Source organism: Sinocyclocheilus anshuiensis, unplaced genomic scaffold, assembly GCF_001515605.1.
Source record: "Sinocyclocheilus anshuiensis isolate Anshui unplaced genomic scaffold, SAMN03320099.WGS_v1.1 scaffold552, whole genome shotgun sequence".
NCBI classification, from domain to species: domain Eukaryota; kingdom Metazoa; phylum Chordata; class Actinopteri; order Cypriniformes; family Cyprinidae; genus Sinocyclocheilus; species Sinocyclocheilus anshuiensis.
The window spans coordinates 836,631-858,425 of record NW_015554362.1 but is presented as its reverse complement, the minus strand read 5'-3'; the positions used below and the strand labels follow the sequence as shown (position 1 = coordinate 858,425).

The 21,795-nt window shown below is 34.7% G+C and overlaps 1 protein-coding gene across 1 annotated transcript in view; it reads left to right on the top strand.

Moving 5' to 3' along the window:
• Positions 1 to 21,795, top strand: part of LOC107671459 (CUB and sushi domain-containing protein 3-like) — a 292,685-nt gene that overhangs the window by 265,758 nt on the left and 5,132 nt on the right. Inside the window, exons 60-68 of the mRNA XM_016464380.1 lie at positions 3,276 to 3,449; positions 10,510 to 10,683; positions 10,920 to 10,993; positions 14,421 to 14,532; positions 15,427 to 15,606; positions 15,841 to 15,906; positions 17,494 to 17,652; positions 20,948 to 21,060; positions 21,440 to 21,527. Of these exons, the coding sequence (XP_016319866.1) occupies positions 3,276 to 3,449; positions 10,510 to 10,683; positions 10,920 to 10,993; positions 14,421 to 14,532; positions 15,427 to 15,606; positions 15,841 to 15,906; positions 17,494 to 17,652; positions 20,948 to 21,060; positions 21,440 to 21,527 (1,140 nt within the window). The remainder of the gene's footprint in view (positions 1 to 3,275; positions 3,450 to 10,509; positions 10,684 to 10,919; positions 10,994 to 14,420; positions 14,533 to 15,426; positions 15,607 to 15,840; positions 15,907 to 17,493; positions 17,653 to 20,947; positions 21,061 to 21,439; positions 21,528 to 21,795) is intronic.

Genomic DNA, 21,795 nt, shown 5'->3' with positions numbered 1-21,795 from the left:
GAATAGTACAAAAAATAGCATTAAAAGTTGCTATATATGTGTGTGTTTGTGTGTAAAATATTTCACACTGCACACTTCTGCGGCACATTACGGCTCCGACACGGCCACCGGAGCCACTCTAGGCTACAGCACAACAAAGTAGACCATAGCAATAAACACAACAGTAAACACAATTAAACCAGACATAACATAACCATTTAGCCAACTAACCCATGGTAGAACCCCAAAAATCAAGAAAAACACTGAAAGTCAAGAACAGGCAAATTGGACAGGCAAATCTCGTGGTCTCGCGAATCCAGTTGTTTCGCTCGGTGCGAGTTGGCACCGCATGGAGGATGGAACAAAACCTCATCGGAGTCATAAGGGGTAACGATAACATTATACGCTGATCACAGGCAGCACTTAAATTACCATTTATTTATAACTCTCCAGCGCTGGAAAGCTGATCCGATATTTACACGGGTCTTACTTCTTGCCTCATCGTAAGCCTTCTATTGTTCCGCAGACGGTTTCCTCTTTAGTTTTTTTTCTGCCATCTCTATCTTTCTGTCGCTCTGCTCGGCTATAAAAAATTACCATTTATTTATAAAAGAAAAGTTCTTTGGCCAGATTAATTTTAAATATTGCACTGTGTCACGAGACATGTGAGAACTACTGATGGGTTACAGACCTCTGAGGAGCACTTCACAGGATCTCTGTGCTGTCACTCATGATTGAAGGACACTGTTGGTGTCCCAACTACTTTTTGATACAATCAGTTTGATTCCCTATCTTGTACAATTAGGAAGGAAGATAGAATATGACTGCCGATTAGAAAAGCAAAAGCAGAAATACGCAAGGACTGTAAGACTTGTTTGGAACGCCATGAATAATAACAAATCTTCCTAAACCTCTAGAAAAGTTAAGTAAAAACTGTCCCTTTAATGAAAGCTGATGGCTATTCGATGTGATGAACTAATGGACACGTAATTGACCTTTGAGTCTAATTTATTAGTTTTGCATAGGTAGATTTACACATGAACAATAGGATCTTTACAGAGCAGCGCCGTGACTCCCGCATATCTTTTTAGAGGTTTTATTGGGGCACTTGCTTTCCAAAACATCTCATAATTTATTCATACACCGTCCAAACCCCAGCTGCTCCCTACCGACTGCTCTGCAAACACTGTCAGAATATCAGCTCACGAGTTTTCCATATGCTCCCTCCGCGTCCTTTTTTCGATTTGAGATTTGCAATTTAAAACATCTTTTGATTGGCCCTGCAGACGTTTGCTGACTTCTGTTGATTTCGCAGTGCAGGAAGTCCTAGTATGTTCAGTAACGGGTATTTGTAAATAAACATGTGCATGGATTTAACACTCGATCCATACACAAAACGGCAGCGAAGTCTGCCCTGAAAGTTCACATAAAGATGATGCAACAGTTGCTGAGATGAAAGCAGGTTGCAAAAGATGATTCCCAGCCCTGAGGTGATGCCTGCGCTACAGTTTCCAGCTAATGTGTTTAACCAGCCTCTTCCAGACCTCTTAACCCCTTGAAAACAAGTGAAAGTGCTGTAAAAACCCTGTGTTTTAGTCACCCTTTGTAAATAACACTTGAAGGCGCTGGAGTGATCACCAATGATGTATTGAATATAGTGTTTGTGCTTTATTATATGATGTTGAAGTGGAACATATTCCTTCACGGTAGATGAACTAAAGAAAAAAAACCTTCCTTTCTTCAGCGATAGGCTTTTTAAGACAGTCTACAAAATATTAAAGCTTGGCCAGAGGGCAGTAAAGCCTCAAAATACAGATCAGGATTCAATATCGCCTGACACTGACACTACACGAGGAAGTTTGGTTGGCTTTTTCCTTCTGTGATGTGTCGGGACATGAAAAGTGAATGGTGAATTTGATTTAGTTTGCAGTGTTTTTTTGGTTGGCATTGTTGGTCTGAAAACTAAAGTTGGTGTTAAATTAAAGTTTATTTTGTTTTCTAGTGATCCTGACAGCAGTAATAGTAGTCAGATCGTTTGTGTGTGTGATGTGGGACAGCTAGCAACTAAGTACTAACACTGTGGGACGATTCAAAATTAACATTTATTTGAACTCTCAAGTGTTTGATAGACATTCAAATGTTTTAAAATCCAAACATCATGTTAATTTATTACATGGGGGTATTAAAGTCGGTGGTTTAATGAAATTAATATGAATGAATCAAATTCCTGCTCATTGGGAACAAATGAAACAACTGAGTCTGAATGTAGACACCATGATGAATGTGTGCTTGAGTGACCTGCATATGAAATATGATGTTGTTTTTGTGCAGTATTTATTAGATTAACATTTATTAAGTTAATTTATTACTGTCTTGTGCTCAGTGGAAATGTGTGTTTCGTCTGGTGGTTTTGTGTTTTAGTTAGAAACGCCTAGGGAAACCGTCTTAAATGAGGGCATGTTTGTGAATATAATTTTTTTTTTATATAATTTTTTTGTAATATCTGTTGGATAGACAAGTAAACAACAAATGAAACCACATTAGCACACATTCTGGCTGTAGTTAGCTATAGAATAAAGAGATTTTTTTAGATTTCTCAGTACAAGACTATTAGGTTGGACCAAGATTCGGTTGGATACATTGAATGTTTCTTTTTACATTGTTGCTGTTTCATGAGTTGTTTTGTGTTTCATACTTGTTTTACTGTTTAAATTTTGCTCAAAAGCCCTATAATAGACTGCTTAATGTTGTCTAGAGTGTGGCAAGGGCAGCAATGGTCAAAATGTTCAAAGAATCCTGAAAAAAAGTATCACGTTTTCCACAACAATATGAAGCAAAAAAAACTGTTTTCAACATTGATACTAATAATAAATGTTTTTTGAGCAGCAAATCGGCATATGATTTCTGAAGGATCATGTGACACTGAAGACGAGTAATGATGCTTTGCGTCACAGAAATAAATTACATGCTAAAATATATTCACATAGAAAACAGTTATTTGAAATTGTAATAATATTTCACAATATTTCAGTTTTTTTTTATCAAATAAATGCAGCGTTGGTGAGCATAACAGGCCTTTTAAAAAAATTAAAAATAAATCTCAAATCTAGATCGGATTGACCAAACAACCTCAGTTTTGCGACTGCATTTGTGGCATTACCTAATTTGCATAATTCCTTTATTGACTCGACTTGTGAAACAACACCGGCAGCACATGCATATGAATGACACTGTTGCTGTGCTTTCATGCATTCTTAATGAATTCTGATCTCTCTCCATGTGTTTGTCTCTTCCAGGGGTGACCTGCGCTCCTCCGCCTAGCGTGTCTAACGGTGAGGTGGAGGGCTCTGTGTTCGAGTGGGGCACCAGCGTGAGCTACCGCTGCCTGATGGGATACGAACTGTCCTTCCCCGCCGTCCTCACATGTGTCGGCAACAGCTCCTGGAGCGGAGAGGTTCCTCTGTGCCTACGTGAGTATCCTGATGCTTTTACCTGAAAGCAATAGACACCCATACAATGAAAATTATGTTCTAAACCTTTCTTTCTCTTATCTGGGCTCCTCTTATCCATGCAGTAAAGGCGGTTTTTGATTTATTCTGTTAAGCTTCAAAGAGAACAGAACACTAAAAGCATCGTTGAAGTGGTCCATACAACTTGGACATTTAATTTGACGCCTTCTGAAGTCACATGACAGTTAATATGAGGAAGAGGCAAACTGCAAATGTTTTAACAGTATTTTTGTTAATAGTATGCATTTTGAAGCGGTTAATTATTTAAACATTGGTTAAATTAATAATTAGTTCAACAACATATACATATAATACTTAACTCCTATGTAAACTGTAATTCTAGTAAAATTTGCACCGGCTTGAAGAGTTTGAAATAGATGTTGTTCAGTCAGGAAATAAAATGCATGCCTCGTAACTTATTCAGAGAAATAACACTGATGCCATACGGACTTAAAAACATGAAGCTTATTTCCAAGATCATGCATGGTAAACTTTGAATTTTACTACAGTATAGTGCAATATATTAACAGAGAGGCTTTTGTTTATTCTGTATTTGAATCGGTTTCTGTTACTAATACCAGATATATGTCACGCTATTGTATGACTTGAGAAGATTTGAAATATAGTGCACAAGTAATATTTACTACCTTTATGGTGCTTTTTTTATTTTTTTTTATAGACTTTTCCTTGTATAGAACCAAAGTAAAAACTCTAGATGTTCAAAATTTGTTTGAGTACTATATTTCAAACATAGTTTCACACTTAAATTCTCAGTTGTCCTGTGAGAAACTGGTATAGTGCATAAAAATAAAAAATGCTTGGTTTTAGTTTTCAGTTTTGATTATATTCATTCAAATGTGCTATAGGTGATTTCAGCAGTTTTGTTAACTTCAGTCATACTCCCTCTTTCCAAATCTCTGCCCTCCAAAGTCATTTTAGCCAACCTGATGTCAGCAAACCAGAACGTGCAGAGAGCGATTCTGATTGGCTAGTGTTCTGACTGCTTAAAAAGCATGAGTTACTCTCTTGACAATTTTTTAGCTGTTTACGGAGTCTAGGTCTGTCACAGAGAGACAGGTGTGATTTCTCAAGACACCTATTTCAGTGATATCTGTCAGGTGATAGGGACATTTTATGCATACTGATGCAAAAACTTTTTGCTTACAGCGAGATCTTGATATTATGAGCGAGAACAGAGAGCTGTCACATAAATATATATCCAGATATTATGATGCATATGAAATAAATGCAAATGCTGATGAAGTGAAAATGCACAGTCCCATTTCATCTACCATTCATCCTAAAAAAGTAAGACAAGTGCATTCCAAATTGTAGTATGTCAAATGAAGTAGTACTATGAATGACAAGCATGCGTTACTATTTCTGGTGGATTTTTACACACACATATATCCTGTCATGAAAAAGCGCACGTAAAAAAGTGTCAGACCTCCAATGTCTCAATATAGAACTGTCAAAGTTAACACAATAGTAATGCATTAACAATCTAATTCACAAAAAAAAATAGTGCAGTTGACATAGTTTTTATTTGACCTGTAGTTCAGGGTTGCCAGGTCCATGGTTTTCCTACACTTAACATTATTTGTAGCTCGCATCCTATCCAATAATCACAAAGAGCTTTGCCCTTTGTTACTTCTGATAGGAAACAAAGTCTCAGCTCTCAAATAATGTCAATCTTGTCAGCTCTGTTGTTTATTTTAACGACATATGTCTAAAACTATATTTGTATAAAACTAATTTGCAGTGGGAATTGGCAAGAGTCAAGAATCTGAAATATTTTGAATGGTGTTCAACAATTTTGCAAGTCAGATGCAAATGAGGTATGAAATGAGATGAAAAGAAGCATTTTTACCAGCACAAAGGTACACGCTGAATAACACTGATACCAGCACGCTTATCAGCTTTTATTTGTGAGAGCTTTTTGCACAATCCTGTCGTTCATAAATGTAAACAGGCTTGCTTTCATCATCCATAGCCAACAATCCTCTATGATCCATAAAGAAAAGCAATCTCCTCCTGAACAGAACAGTGTCAGCTGGGGGAGAGTGTAATTAGCATTTAATTTTCTGACGACTTTTGAAGTTTTGACGGCATTTCTCACCATTCAGATGGCAGATATCCATACACTGATGCTTTCATTACATTCGCAATGGAGACAAACAATAAATGGCATGCAGCACAAGGCTCTTGCTTAATCCCAGTTTTATAAAGTTTTGGTCGAATTCTAGCAAACATGCTATTTTAAAGTAAACAACTCATTAATTTCTTCCTCATTAACAGCCACAAACTTTTCCAATGTACTTTTGGAAGGCAGGATTTTTCTCATGAATGAATTCTTTGTCAGACAGTAATGTTTTTCCAGCTGGGTCCCCTCTAAACTGGTGTGTTTCATTCCCATACAATACCGTGTCTGCGTTTGCCAGTCAGCAGCAACCTTTAAGACGGTGTTGAAACGTGCCCTGTGCACAAGCCGTAGATAAGGTGGTAGAAATTCAAGATTGTCACTTTTTAGTGCTGATATGGCATAAATCGTAATTCATTCTTTCAGGACTCTCCCAGCACTACAAGATTAGAGCCGTGCTAATGCACGCTTCGAAGCACACAGATCATAGACAAATGGCAGCTCAGAAATTAAAGCCTCATCTCGTAGATCCAGCTCAACACCGCGTGGCATTTTCCATGAATAGGGTATAAAATAAGAACTGAAACTTTTTTTTCCTTAGTTTTCAATAAATGATTAGTGAAACGAGGTACATAATGTTGGTAATTGATCTAAGGTGGTCAAAGTAAATATTTATTTTAAGGGCTTATAATTTTTGGGACGTGTGTGTGTATGTGTGTGTGTGTTTTTCTGCCTTAAACATTTATTTTAGTATTTATAAATATTTCAATAAACATTTTACTATTATTTTATTTAGTTAGGTGGTCAAAGTAAATATTAGATATTATTGATATTATTCATTTTAATTAAGAGCTTATAATTTTTGGGACAAATTTAAAACCCCGATTTGTGTTATATATTTATTTATTTATTTATTTAAACATTTATTTTATTATTTATAAATATTTAAATGCATATTTTATGTATTTTATTTATTATTATTATTATTTAGTGACAAAATGTTGGTTTGTATGTATACATAAACGTATTCCTTAAATTACAGAAAATATTTGTTAGATTTTTTTATTAATTTATTTACATTTTATACAGTTATATAATTATATACAATTATTTTATATAATTAAAAATTAAAATATATTCAAATAGAAAACATTTATTTGAAATTATAATAATATTTCACAATATTACAGTTTTTTTGTTTTTGTTTTGTATTTTTGATCAAATAAATGTAACTTTGGTCAGCATAAGAGAAAAATCTTAAAAAATATTCAAAAGATTCTAATCTTTTGACTGGCATAATATGCAAAAGTTTTTTGGGGTTTTTTTTTGGTAAACTTTAAGTAAAAAGTCTTCCCAAAATACTTGTGCTTGGTTAATTTTATACTTTATCTTACATACAGTATGCAACAGCAACCAAAGAATGTTGTATTTGCACCTCTAATGCGCAACAATACATTTTGTAACACCAAAGTGTACTGTATTCATGGAAAGTGCTGAATATTAAAGCATGGAATCTGCTCATCAGAAGACTTAATGGCTATATTTAATCAGGTTAACGTGGTTAGCACACTGTGAATACCAGTGCAGCGATGTACGTTTGCCCATCTGCACCGAGCTGCAGTGTGAAATTCAGATTTGCTTTTTGTTGTGTGCTGTTTGTTGCTTCTCCAAAGCATTGTATTATTCAGCAAGGAACTATTTTTCTGACACGGGGCCTGACTGGGTTCTCCAGTTCTGATTATTATGCATAACTTGCTCTAGCCTAGAGCTGTTGAAATAATTGTATTCTGTGAAAGAAAGAAAAAAATCCAGCAGTCAGATGAGAATGGTCTGCGTGCACTGTAAAAACATCACAGATTCTATTGTCGCGGTGCCACATTTGGCCTGCTAGACCTGCCGTTGCATGTGGAATATATAATGCTAGTAAGTGTTTATGTGTTGTGCATAATTGCATCGTTATCCATCACTGGCCTGTCACACTTTATATGCAAAGAATACACCTGGTCACAAAGTACAAAATGCATTAAATCAGTATGCATGTGTGTTAATAAGCTCGGCGCGTTTTTTGGTATTTTCGCCTAAATAAGCTTAATTTTACTGCTTTATGAATATAAAAACCAAAAGGAATGGTATTCTTTGTAAAGAAGACACTCCAAGCTTTCAAATGAACCCATATATGGGCTGATACCATATAAGGAAGGTTATGTAAGTGAAGCATAAACATTTTTAACGTCATTTTGGACCCGTATCCGGGTCCGCAGAGTTTATGCGTTTGTTATATTTTTCTTTAAAATAAATCGTATTTGCTTTAATATTTTATTATGTATGACATCCATTGCCAACTTTGTCCCCAATAATAACAGATCGGCAGCTGAATTGCATTTTTTAATAACCAATGCTGATATCAAGACAGCAGAGTGACAGATGTGTATGATACAGTCAATTTCAACACAAAATATACTCAGTATTGGTGTTGCTCAAAGATTTTTATTTTATTTTATTTTATTGTATTTTATCTCTGTTTTATTACATTCTCAGTACTGGCTCAAATGTTGCTATTTTTAAAAAATATTATTTTAATTTAATTTAGTTTTCTTTATATTATTTTATAACAATATAACAAATTTATAACAAACACAAAACATTCTCAGTACTGGTTGCTAAAATTGTATTTTTATTTATTTATTTTTATTTTATTACAAACACAAAAGAATCTCAGTACTGGAACAAGTTTTTGTCTTTATTGATTTTATGTTCATTTATATTTTATCTTCTTTTGTACAACACTTTGGTCTGCTCTGTGGTTTTGAAAGTGCTTTAGAAATAATGTTGAGTTGAGTATTATTAATTGATTTGTTTGTTTGTTGTACTTAGATTTATTATTTTATTTAATTTCATTTGTATTTAATTTCATTACGAAAAAATACAAAAAACATTCTCAATAATGCAATGACATGCAGACATTTTTAAGTGTAATTAGTGTCCAAAAGCTCACGGTATTTGGAAATAAGTGAGTATTAATGATCAAAATCACGTATTTGGATGTGGATAACGCTTGTGAAGGGCAGATACCTTGCTAGTTCTCCTTCAGGTATCTTGTGGAAAATGCCACAGGGCGATCTTGTTTTATCACAGCAGACTGCAAAGACTTTGTGTCAAAGCACTGCCAAGAAAGCCTGATCCCCGTGGCCACAGACTGACTGATCTGCCGTTTAAAACTGCTTTAGAGCCGTTTAACCGCACCGGCGGCTGACGGCCATCGGAGTTGACGTGCATTAAACGTCGCCGTACAGATGCTGTGCAATGCAATCTGCTGCATTTGATTAAGCGCTCAGCTGCAGTGGACAGAGTCCACACTCAGAGCCGGTGGGCTTAGGCTTTCTCATCCCACCCTGTGAATTATTCATCACAGAGCGTCAGCCGCCGTGCCCCCTTCGGCCTTCAGCTTCATTTTTAAAGAGGGATAATTACTCCGTTTTACATTCAGGTGAGCCAACCTCTGCACTCGTGGGGCACGAAAATTCGCCTCTCGAATTCTGATCTTTAAATACCATGTAGCCTGCAGAGCTTTGCTGCTATTTTTATGTCAAACGCTTTTGCCCTGCTGAAATCATGACATATCAACTGTGGAAATAGGTTTAATTTTGGGTCTGTCAGTCTTACGCGCTCTCAAAGCTGTTTTCCGTTCTTTTGAATGGTGAAACTGAAGTCTGCCAATTACTGTCTAGCTGTTTACATTCGATTTATAGTGTATTGCAGCTGAATAATGACAGTGTCATTTGTATGTATGGGTGTGTATGTACAAGAAAATGCACTGGGAAATGTTTTTGAGCTCAAAATGTTTTTCAAATCATACGCAGAGATTTCCTCCAGAACTTAAGACCTGCCTGGTTAATAACTGACTGTGTGCTGAATTCGAACCGGCATGTATTTTTTTTTTGTTTGTTTTGAGGCTCAGGTCGGGTTACTCGCAGATAAATCATTCAGAAAACAAGGTTATCACACCGGATTTTCCTTGCCAGGGGCTGTGATGGGATCAGGCTTGTAGGTTTCAGAAGCAAAACATTTAGTGAGAAGAAATAATCAGAAACACAATCCTGGTTAGCAAATGCTTGTTAGATGCATTTAATAAAAAATGGCTTATTAAAGTTCAAATTAAATCAATATTGATCATGTTTCCTGGCACAAGTGTTGATAACATTTGTAATTAATTTAATTAATTTAATTTAATTTTACTTTATTCTATTACAACCACAAAACATCCTCAGTACTGGTTGCTAACATAAGTGTTGCTTAAAAAAAGTTTATTTTATTTTTATTTTATTATGATCACACAACATTTTTATGGCAAAAATAATATTTTATTTTTATTTTTATTTTGCAAAACATTCTCAATACTGGCAGAACTATTTTATTTTATTTAAATAAATATTTTTTTTTATTTAATTTAGCAATAATAGTAGAGACAACTAGAACATTTGCAGTGAGTGCTTCAACTTAAACTTATTTTAGTTAGTTGCCAAGGCAACATTTCTCATTTTCATTTAGTTTACATTTTTAATCTAATATTTTCATTTAATTTAATTTGTATTTTATTTAGCATAAATGTATTTTAATTTTTTTCTCATGTTTTCATTGAATGTTTTATTTATTATTATTTTTTTTTATATTTTATTATTTTATTGTATTTCAATTTAAAAGAATGAGTTTTAAAGTGAGCAATAATAACCCTGGTAGAGACAACTAAAACCTTTGCAGTGAGATTCCAGTTAATAAAATCAACCTTTTCTCTAATTAAATGACATATTTCACTCAGAAAAGTCGATGTATGTAAATCAAATGGGCTGCTAATGGCAAATTTCACGTGAACTACCTTTACAGCCAAGTTCTGCGGTGACCCCGGGTTACCTCCGCGCGTCAGACGAGAAGGTCAGAGCTTCATCTTCAAAGCCGAGGTCACGTACAGCTGCAGTGCCCCCTATGTGCTGGTGGGCTCCTCGACACGCACCTGTCAAGCAGACGGCACGTGGAGCGGTACGCAGCCGCGCTGCATAGGTACACCATCTTCTGTTCTCAAAAGAATATTTTAACCTCATCAGCGAACACTGCCAAACCAGTAATGACCATAATATCCACTCCAGCTTTGATCTACGATGAAAATGTGAACATTATGACCTGCTACTACGGGTCACTGCCATTACATCAGTGACTGCGTCTGCTTTTCCTAATCCAGTTATAAAGATAACAATGGAGGAGCTGATAATGATGGTGTCATTCTACTTTTACCGCAGAACCGACTCGGACAACGTGCGAAAATCCCGGCACTCCGGAGTACGGCTCTCTGAACAGCAGTCTGGGCTTTAAGGTAAGAAGGAATTGAGCTGCGAGTGATGCTCTCGGACTATCTAGAACTCTCGTATCAAAGCCATTATGAGGAGAATAAGTATAAGGCAGTTCAAAAGGCCCATTTCTGTCAGTTGTAGCCCACTTTTATCTTCAAGTGCAAAAACGGCCTTTTCAAATGGCACAATGGGACTTTTGATGTGCTTATTAAGAATTAAAAATCATATTTTCCAAGAAGGAATTGAGCTGCGAGTGATGCTCTCGGACTATCTAGAACTCTCGTATCAAAGCCATTATGAGGAGAATATGTATAAGGCAGTTCAAAAGGCCCATTTCTGTCAGTTGTAGCCCACTTTTATCTTCAAGTGCAAAATCGGCCTTTTCAAATGGCACAATGGGACTTTTGATGTGCTTATTAAGAATTGAAAATCATATTTTCAATCATTGCTGAGACAAAAGGAGATTCGCTTGCCCAGTGACAGTATGATCCGAAGGCGTTAATGCCACATCAGAGAAACGTTTCAGAGAGACCCTTCATTTGAGTACGTGTCAACGCGGGTCTCTGGCGAGGTATTGTCTTTATAAGCACAACTGATTTATTGTCAAGTTGATTCAGTCAAATGCTGTTTGAAGTGCCCGTGGTAGTTTCAGGATGTGCGACTGTCCGCCGCCATCAGCTCTTATTATCTGGGGAGAGTTTACTCTTCAAACACTCACTATATCTGCCCGAATGCCTCTGCCGGTGCTTTAATGCCTCTTCAGACTCCACTGTTTCTTCCTCAGAGGGGCAAGAGAAATTAAAAATGAATTGGGCATTTAATATGACATCCATTGCCAACTTTGCCCGCCATAATATCAGATCAGCGGTAGAATTGGTCGACTCAATTGGATTTTTCAATAACCAATGCTGATATCAAGACAGCAGAGTGACTGACATGTATGAGAATTCAATACTTTGTATTGGCACGAATGTTGGTTAAAAAAAAAAAAATGTGTAAAAATATTTTTTTTTTCAACCACAAAAAAAGTATCTGCACTGGCACAAGTGTTGCTTATTTTATTTTATTTTGTTTTGTGTTGTGTTGTGTTGTGTTGTGTTGTGTTGTGTTGTGTTGTGTTGTGTTGTGTTGTGTTGTGTTGTGTTGTGTTGTGTTTTGTTTTGTTACAAACACATACAAAACATTCTCAGTACTGGCACAAGTGATGCTAAAATTTGTATTGTATTTAATTTTATTTCATTTTACTTTGCTTTGTTTTATTATTTTATTTTATTTTAATTTATTTTGCTTTATTTTATTACAACCACAAACATTCTCTGTATTATTCTCTGGTTATTCAACAATAACCTTGTTGCATTGGTTATTGTTGCTAAAAATGTTTTTTTTTTTCATTACAGCCACAAAACATTGTGAAACTATTATCAATTTATCAATTTCTTTTATTTTATTTTATCCACAAAATAGCATTACCAGAATTTATTATGGAAATAGCACAAATTATTTTCATTATTATTATTATTATTATTATTATTATTATTATTATAGTGACATTCTTCAAAACATTGTTTTAGATGCATTGCAGAAGTTTTAGATGCATTGCAGAAGTCCAGGTATTTTCCCATGGAGGTAAAAAGGGACTTTGAATGGATTGCTTAGAAAGTTATTGAAAGTTATTTAAACTGTCACCATATTTATATCTGTCATATTTATTGTATATTTGCATAGAGTAGGTTTCTGATCTTAATTTTAACAAATAAAATAAAATCGCTGAAATCAATTGGATGGTAATTGTACACAATATTAATACAAAATATGAATGACAACAACAAATATGCATTATCCATTGCCAAAATTATGGAATAGATTTTGGAGCCGTCAGTCATGCACTGCCAATGGCAATAATCTCAAAAAGACGGCCGTTACCGCCAGCATCTGTGGTCGAAAGGTCTAATATGAAAAGCGTTTGGCTGCTGAGTTTGCTTTGGATCACTCACGTCTTGAGGAATGAGCTCTTTGAAAGGCAAAATAAAAGCCGGTCCTCTCGGCTGGCTCTCTGTGAACACAGGGCTCTCCGCGTCTTGTTTGTGTCAGTCAGGCTGCTGTTGTCACCGATTCCTTCAGAAGTGTGTGGTGTAATGAAATCTCATGTTCCAGTGTTGTGAGCCTTTCATCTCAGCAGGACTCACAGACTCCGCTTCCCCTCCTCAACATTTGCGTGTTCGGCTATAACTCTGAGAATTATCTCTGCTGTTTATACAGGACTTCCTTGACATGAAGGCTGGTTTTCCTCGCAACACATAAAAAAACAAAACAAACAAAAAAAAACTGAAATAAGTAAGACTAAAGTATACACGGGTCCTCAGGTATAGTAAATGTGAGGAGAGTGTGCGGCATTCAGAACTGAAATGAGAGAATGCTTTTTGATTTGTTATTTAATTCTTTAATTTGAATTGAGCTTCAAAACAGAATGCAGAATGTGCTTAAAAAACACACTTAGTAAAATTAGTATTAGTTGATTATTGGTTTGCAGTGTTAGTAATTTATTTTAATTATTTTATATATATATATATTATACTTTTAGTTCTCTATTTAATTTTTATTCAATTTTATTCTGTTATTTTTTTATATTCTATTATATACTATGATGTTCTATTATATTCTATTATGTTTTATTATATTAAATGCACTCTCATTTAAAAGTTTGGGGTCAGTAAGTTTTTTTTTTTTTAAGAAATTTATAATTTTATTCCGCAAGGATGCATTAAATTAATTAAAAGTGACAGTAATTTTTATAATGTTACAAAATATTTCTATTTCAAATAAATCATGTTCTAATTAAATTTCTGTTTATCAAAGAATCCTTAAATAAAATGTATCACGTTTTTTAAAAAAAGTATTAGAATGATTTCTGAAGGATCATGTGACACTGATTCAGCTCTGCATCACAGGAATAAATTACATTTAAACATATTTTCAAATATTTTAAATGGTAATAATATTTCACAATGCTGCTGTTTTATTGTTTTTTTGATCGAATAAATGCAGCCTTGTTGAGGATAAGAGTCTTTGTTATATAAATAAGTATAATAAATAAATAAATATCTTACTGACCCCAAATTTTTGAATGGTGCTGACTTTTCTTTTTAGCTGATTTTAATAAAAAGTGGCTATTATTCTGTAGCCATTATATCTGGAATTATTAGCCTACTTACTCCTAATCTTATGGTCTTTACCTTTGCTACTGTAGTTCAGTTCAAACTCATCACATCGTCATCATACTTACTGTATGAGTTGAACAGGAGACGATTCTTAAATCCTGAATCTTGAACAGTCCTGATATCTACTATATTTTCAGCAGCAGTGTGTTTGAGTGAGAGGAGAGATTTAGAGTTGTGTGTGTGTTTGTTTTAAATGTGTGGGTGCACTGACAGGCTTATCTCTGTGCCTCAGGTGGGCAGCACAGTGAAGTTCCACTGTCAGACGGGTCACTTGATACTGGGCTCCACCACACTGACGTGCCAGCAAGATTTGACCTGGAGTGGCACTCAACCAGAATGTGTCCGTGAGTCCCTCTCGCTTAACCTCCACAACAGATGCCTACTTGGACTTTTTTTTTGGGGGGGATTTGTGTGTGTGTGCATTGTACTTCATCTTTTCCAGATGTCTGTTATTTTGTTTTCTTGTTTTCTTGGCAAGTCATCCATTTTGCATGTCATGGTACAACTTTGATTTCACCCTCCAGGAGTCTTCTTTTTCCATATTCATGTCATTCCATGTGAAAATTAAAAATATTGCTTTACCAGACATGCAGTACATCACGTGAATGGACAAGCTCTGTTGCATTTATTATGAGCAGCTCTAGTAAGTGTTACTGTGTGAGTCTCACAAAACTTGTCTGTCATATTTCTTCCAAAAATCAATTGTATTCTGTATTCTGCTTAATGAATTTTAAGCCAATTTTTTAAGCCTATTATGAACTAATTCTGATTTTTATTAATTATTCTAATTATTGTAATGCATACATTATATTACATTATCACAATAGTATCACAATATTCATTATATATATATATATATATATATATATATTTGTATACATTTTGTCTAATCATCCTAAAAATTTGAAAATGTTTTTTTTTTCTAAAAACAAAACAGAAAAAAACTAATTAGTATACAAATGGATTTTTTTTTTTTTTTATTAATTATTCTAAACATTATAACATTTTATTTATTTATTTTATTGTATATAATAATATATTTAAAAATATATTAAATTATTTAAAATGTTTAAAAATGAATATAATTATAGACAAAAAAACTGTATTACAGTACTTGCTATAGTATATTAGATTTTTTTTCCTTTTTGGGATGAAAAATGAAGTGGATACGTTTTTCATGAGATTTCCCCATGCATCAGAACATTAGAGCTTACTGCTTGACATATCTCCTAATGCAGCCCACTCCTGTAAGCAACCAAAGACCCCGCCGCATGCCAACGTGCTGGGCATGGACCTGCCCTCCTTTGGCTACACGCTGCTCTATTCCTGCCAGCCTGGTTTCATACTCACCGGGGGCTCGGAGCACCGCGCGTGCCGGCCGGATGGATCCTGGACTGGGAAAGTGCCCGTTTGTAGAGGTAAGCAGTCTAACACACCATCAATACAGCACACAGTGCAGAATTCAGATGTGTGTTTTCCGCCTGAACTTTGTGGCCTGCAACTTTTCTTCCGTTTCTTTTGTCTTGTCGAGGCAGAAACCGACTGATGCCGTTTCCTTTGCATGATGTGGGAAGTTGTGTGTGAAATGATTTTCTTAAACCCATTTCAGATGCAGTGACTCGTTGTTGCAGTGATATGCATTTTTCTTTCAGCTGGCTCGAAAACAACTGAAAAAGTCATAACGCCTGTTCAAGGAACATTGAGTCCCAAAGTCAACGGTGAGTCTCACAATGCTGTAAAAATAATGTAAAATGAATAATAATCACTGCTTGCACATGTCTATTTCCATTATTGTGTATTAAAGGGATAGTTTACTCAAAATGTCTGTTATAATTTCAACCATCATTTAAATCGGTTGTTTTAAACCTGTATGACTTTCTTTCAGCTGTTGAGCACAAAAGAAGACATTTTGAAGAATGTGTGTAGCCAAACAGTTGATGGTAGCCATTGACTTCCATAGTATGGGGGGAAAAAATACTATGAAAGTCAGGGGCTACCGACTGTCAACTGTTTGGTTACCAGCATTCTTCAAAATATCTTCTTTCATACAGGTTTAGAACAAGTGGATTGTGAGTAAATGATGACAAAATGTTCATTTCTGGGTGAACTATCCTTTTAAAGAAAAGCAGTTTGTTTGGGACTAACGTGTGCCAATCAGAAGCATTCTCTGCCTGTCAATCATTTTGGGTTTACTGACATTAGTTTGATTGACAAAGGCGGGTGTTTGGCAAAAGGACAGATAGAAAAACACTTCCAATACCTTTCATTTATTTTTATAAAATTATATCAAATTAACATTTGAAGTTATTGTAAACTAGGTGATGTACACGCATCAGTTCAGTTCTATATGAATGCAGTAACTGTAAACAGCCTATAGTTAGGCCAGTGAATTGTGGTGATTTTTATACATTTATAGGATTAAGGGAGCTTTGCATCGTGACTAACATTTTTTTTTACCACTGATAAATGATGCTCTTAGGCATAATGCATAACTAAATCACTGCAACATACAATCACATGTGGCTGACTGCTTTTATAAAACTGAAACAACAATAATAAACAAAATATGACCATGAATAAATATTTATCAGATCACAGTATGAGTGATTTTAAATCATGGTAAAGGTATAACAATAGTTATCTTTACTGGAAAGTCAGCAAAAAATTATATATATATTTAATAACTGAGTGGTATGATCATAAATGAATACATACATATTTATCAGATCGCAGTATGAATGATTTTATGTCATGGTAATCACAATATATGTATATATATATATATATATATATATATATATAATAACTGGGTGGTAATCATCTATTGGATTAAAACTTTAAAAATCACCTAATTCCATATGCAAGGGAGAGACTAGTGCCATTTGCACTACAGAGACAATGTATACTACATTTAATAATTTCAAAATGATATTTATTATGCTAAACAAGAAATAATGACACAAATCTGATTATATATTTATAAATCCACATATATTGTTGTTGTAAATTCTTATATAATATAGTTCATTATTTAACTGTAGCAAGTATGATTACAGCATGAAGTAACTTTATGTAGCAAGTTTTTTACAACTTGGATCACAGTTTTAGAGTCTCTAGTACAGCATATTGCTTTATTAACATTGTTGATGTCACTGTTAAAGCAGAGAATGAGCTCGCTATCATTTCTGCTCTGAGGTCATTCACAGTCAGATCCTCCGAAAAGAGTTCGAGGTGTTAATTGCACCTAACGCACAGTGTAAATGGCTTCTTAACCTCTTCTGCTACATTAAATCTTCTCGTTGCAGTTCCTGACGACGTGTTCACGCCCACGTACGTGTGGAAAGGTTCGTTTGAGTATAAAGGAGTGAAACAGCCAATGACTTTGACAATCACTAGCTTTAACGCGACTACGGGGAAAGTCAATGTGACTTTAACTAACAGGCACTCAGAACTGCTGTTGTCAGGTAAGAAGCCATAATGGCAGCGCCGCACAGTACAGCTCATGTCATAAACATTTCTAGCAGTGCATTAACCTGCTGTAAGCAAACCTCTGCTCTGTGTAAGCTCACCTGTTAGACAGAACAGCTCATCTCAGGAGTTTTGGGAAAAATGTCAATTACTGTTTGTACAAGATGTGCCTTTAGTGCTCAGTTTTTCTTAAAGGGGACATCGGATTTATTTTTTTTTTTTTATTCAGTTAGATTTCTGGCGTGTTTGCCAGCTCAGAGAAGCTGAAAAGAAAACACGCAGTCAGTTTGTTGTGGGCTGTCTGAGTCTGAAACTGTGTCATCCAGCCAGCCGTTTCAATCTGCAGCCATTTTCTACATAGATACCTAGCTATTTGAATAAGACCACCTCCGAGCCATATACAGAGTCCAAGGCAGCAATCCATGCATCTTGTGTCGACATGCTCCATGGAAGAGAGGGGTGGGGTGAGCTAGTAGCTCATTATTAGTGCCATTTGCACTACAGAGACAATGTATACTACATTTAATAATTTCAAAATGATATTTATTATGCTAAACAAGAAATAATGACACAAATCTGATTATATATTTATAAATCCACATATATTGTTGTTGTAAATTCTTATATAATATAGTTCATTATTTAACTGTAGCAAGTATGATTACAGCATGAAGTAACTTTATGTAGCAAGTTTTTTACAACTTGGATCACAGTTTTAGAGTCTCTAGTACAGCATATTGCTTTATTAACATTGTTGATGTCACTGTTAAAGCAGAGAATGAGCTCGCTATCATTTCTGCTCTGAGGTCATTCACAGTCAGATCCTCCGAAAAGAGTTCGAGGTGTTAATTGCACCTAACGCACAGTGTAAATGGCTTCTTAACCTCTTCTGCTACATTAAATCTTCTCGTTGCAGTTCCTGACGACGTGTTCACGCCCACGTACGTGTGGAAAGGTTCGTTTGAGTATAAAGGAGTGAAACAGCCAATGACTTTGACAATCACTAGCTTTAACGCGACTACGGGGAAAGTCAATGTGACTTTAACTAACAGGCACTCAGAACTGCTGTTGTCAGGTAAGAAGCCATAATGGCAGCGCCGCACAGTACAGCTCATGTCATAAACATTTCTAGCAGTGCATTAACCTGCTGTAAGCAAACCTCTGCTCTGTGTAAGCTCACCTGTTAGACAGAACAGCTCATCTCAGGAGTTTTGGGAAAAATGTCAATTACTGTTTGTACAAGATGTGCCTTTAGTGCTCAGTTTTTCTTAAAGGGGACATCGGATTTATTTTTTTTTTTTTATTCAGTTAGATTTCTGGCGTGTTTGCCAGCTCAGAGAAGCTGAAAAGAAAACACGCAGTCAGTTTGTTGTGGGCTGTCTGAGTCTGAAACTGTGTCATCCAGCCAGCCGTTTCAATCTGCAGCCATTTTCTACATAGATACCTAGCTATTTGAATAAGACCACCTCCGAGCCATATACAGAGTCCAAGGCAGCAATCCATGCATCTTGTGTCGACATGCTCCATGGAAGAGAGGGGTGGGGTGAGCTAGTAGCTCATTGTCATTTAAAGAGACATGCACCGAAACAGGTCGCTGTGAACAGTTTCCATTGAGGAATTTTAACCAAAGTATGTTACAGACATTTCATGAAGAATCATACCAGCTTGTGAAAAATGGGCATCCGATGTCCTGTTTAAAGACTGCAAGAGCCACTATATTCACAAGTATATGGAAGAGTAAATATGCATTTAAAAAAGAGTAGTATAACCAAAACTTTTTGAAGTACACCATCATCGTACTGACAGCTGTTCAAAAGTTTGGGTTTGCCCTAGTAAAAAAGTAACACATTTAAAATATGTTATGTGTTATATGTTAAACATTTATTTCATACTAAGTATAGTTAAAATCTGTCAAGATATTTCCTGATATATCATTTGAGATTTACTGATATAAAAAATATAATTGAACTTTATTTGGAGAATATTCTTAATATTAAGTCTAAAATGTGTTTTAATGTCACTATTGATGAGGATTGTATGATCTTTGAATAATATCAGTCTTTATATTATCAGATATTTAAAATGTACCTATACTTGTAATAGTTCCACTTTAGCACAATCAAATATACTTCAGTATATTTATCTGGACCTCAGCACTACTTCTGCACAATTAAAGTGCATTAAGTACAAGATTAGTTCTTCCAATTTAGCAGACTTTTAAGTATACCATTTTAGTATACCAAAAGTAAAATTGCAGGGTATTTTTATTAAGTGCATAAATATGTAAATGTATTTGTAGTATACTTCATATAAAATAAATGTATTTCAAACACATTTTAGTATATTTATTATGTTTATATATATTTAGTATATATATTTTAATGTTTTTGAAAGTCTCTCATGCTCACCAAGGCTGCATTTATTTGATCAAAAATAAGTAAAAAAATAAATATTTTTAAAAAAATTTATTTTAATATATATTAAAATATAATTCATTCGTGTGATGCAAAGCTGAATTTTCAGCATCATTACTCCAGTCTTCAGTGTCACATGATCCTTCAGAAATCATTCTAATATGCTGATTTGCTGCTCAATAAACATTTAATATTATTTTAAATGTTGAAAAAAAACAATTTTTTTTTTTTGGAAACTGAGATGCCTTTTTTTAGGATTCTTTGATAAATAGAAAGTTCAAAAGAACAGAATGTATTTGAAATATAAATATTTTGTGACATAAATGTCTTAACTGCCACTTCAATTTGATCAATTTTATGTGTCCTTGCTGAATAAAAATATTTATTTCTTTAAAAAAACAAAAATCTTACTTAGACTATCCTTGGAAAAAAATGTATGCATAAAAAACTGTTTATATATATTTAATAACCATGTGGTAATCACTGTTTTGGATGATTCAGTGAATTAAAAATATAAAAAAAATTGTTTTCTCTTTTTATTTGGAACCTGGACACAAACCAAAATATTAGATTATTCATAACAAATGAATAAATCTGACATCAATGCAAAATCTTCATGTTATGAAACACTTGAGCTGAAAGCAAAAGACAAAACTGCGAAACTAATATTATAAAGCGGACAGTTCAGACCTCTAATTAGATGAGCCGCATTCAAAGCTGTTTTAAAGTAGCCAATATTTACACACCTGTGACCACGTATCAGTTGAATTTTGTTATTGTAAATTTTAATCCCAGTACATTTGCATTAATGAGCAGGTGTACTCAATGAAGTGAATGCAACACAAGATATGTTTAATGTTTTGTGGTCTGAACGCAGGTGTTTACAAGAGTCGAGACGCTCGTCTGACGCTGCGGCTGTATCACATGAGAGCTCTGGTGAAGAGCACCTATAGCAAGATCACTGAGGAGACCTTAATCATGGACGGCTTTGTAAGTGGACTAGAATGCAATTTAGAGTTTCTAACTAACAACAAGCTGCATGGTTCATGGTCTTGCTCAACCGCCAGGTTTTGTTCTTATTACTAAAAAAAACAGTGCAATTTTTGTACCATTTTGATGGGTTGAATATACTGTGTTTAAGCTGGAAACTTTAGTTCTCCAAGTAGTAAAAGAACATAGATTTGTTCTCAGGTGCAATAGTGCCCTGTCGTATTAGTTCAAAAAACACATCTCTGGCTATTTTTAAACTTTGCAGTAAAAGAAAACATGTATTCAGAGAGCAATATCCTGTAGCATTGCACAGAACATCTGCTCTTTTCAGAATTTGAGAGAACTTGATGTTCATCTCTGTGTTGTTGTTCTCCTCGAGGTCTCTGCTGACCATGAAGGAAACACATACTTGTTTCAAGGCTTTATACAAGGTAGAGACTATGGCCCGTTTGGACTACAGAGACAAGGTATGCTACATTTAAGTAATGTCATAAATCATATTTATATTTTTATGTTCAGCCAAACAAGCAATAATTATAAAAATGTATATATATATATATATATATATATATATATATATTAAGATTTGTATAACAGTAAATTAATTGTATTCTGAAGCACATTTAAAAAAAACTTTAGATTTTTGAAAAACAACTGTGATCAAAATTAGAAAACACTTACAGATACCTCCAAGTTATTGGTGTTAATCTGGCACCTGGTGCTAATTTCCTTAAT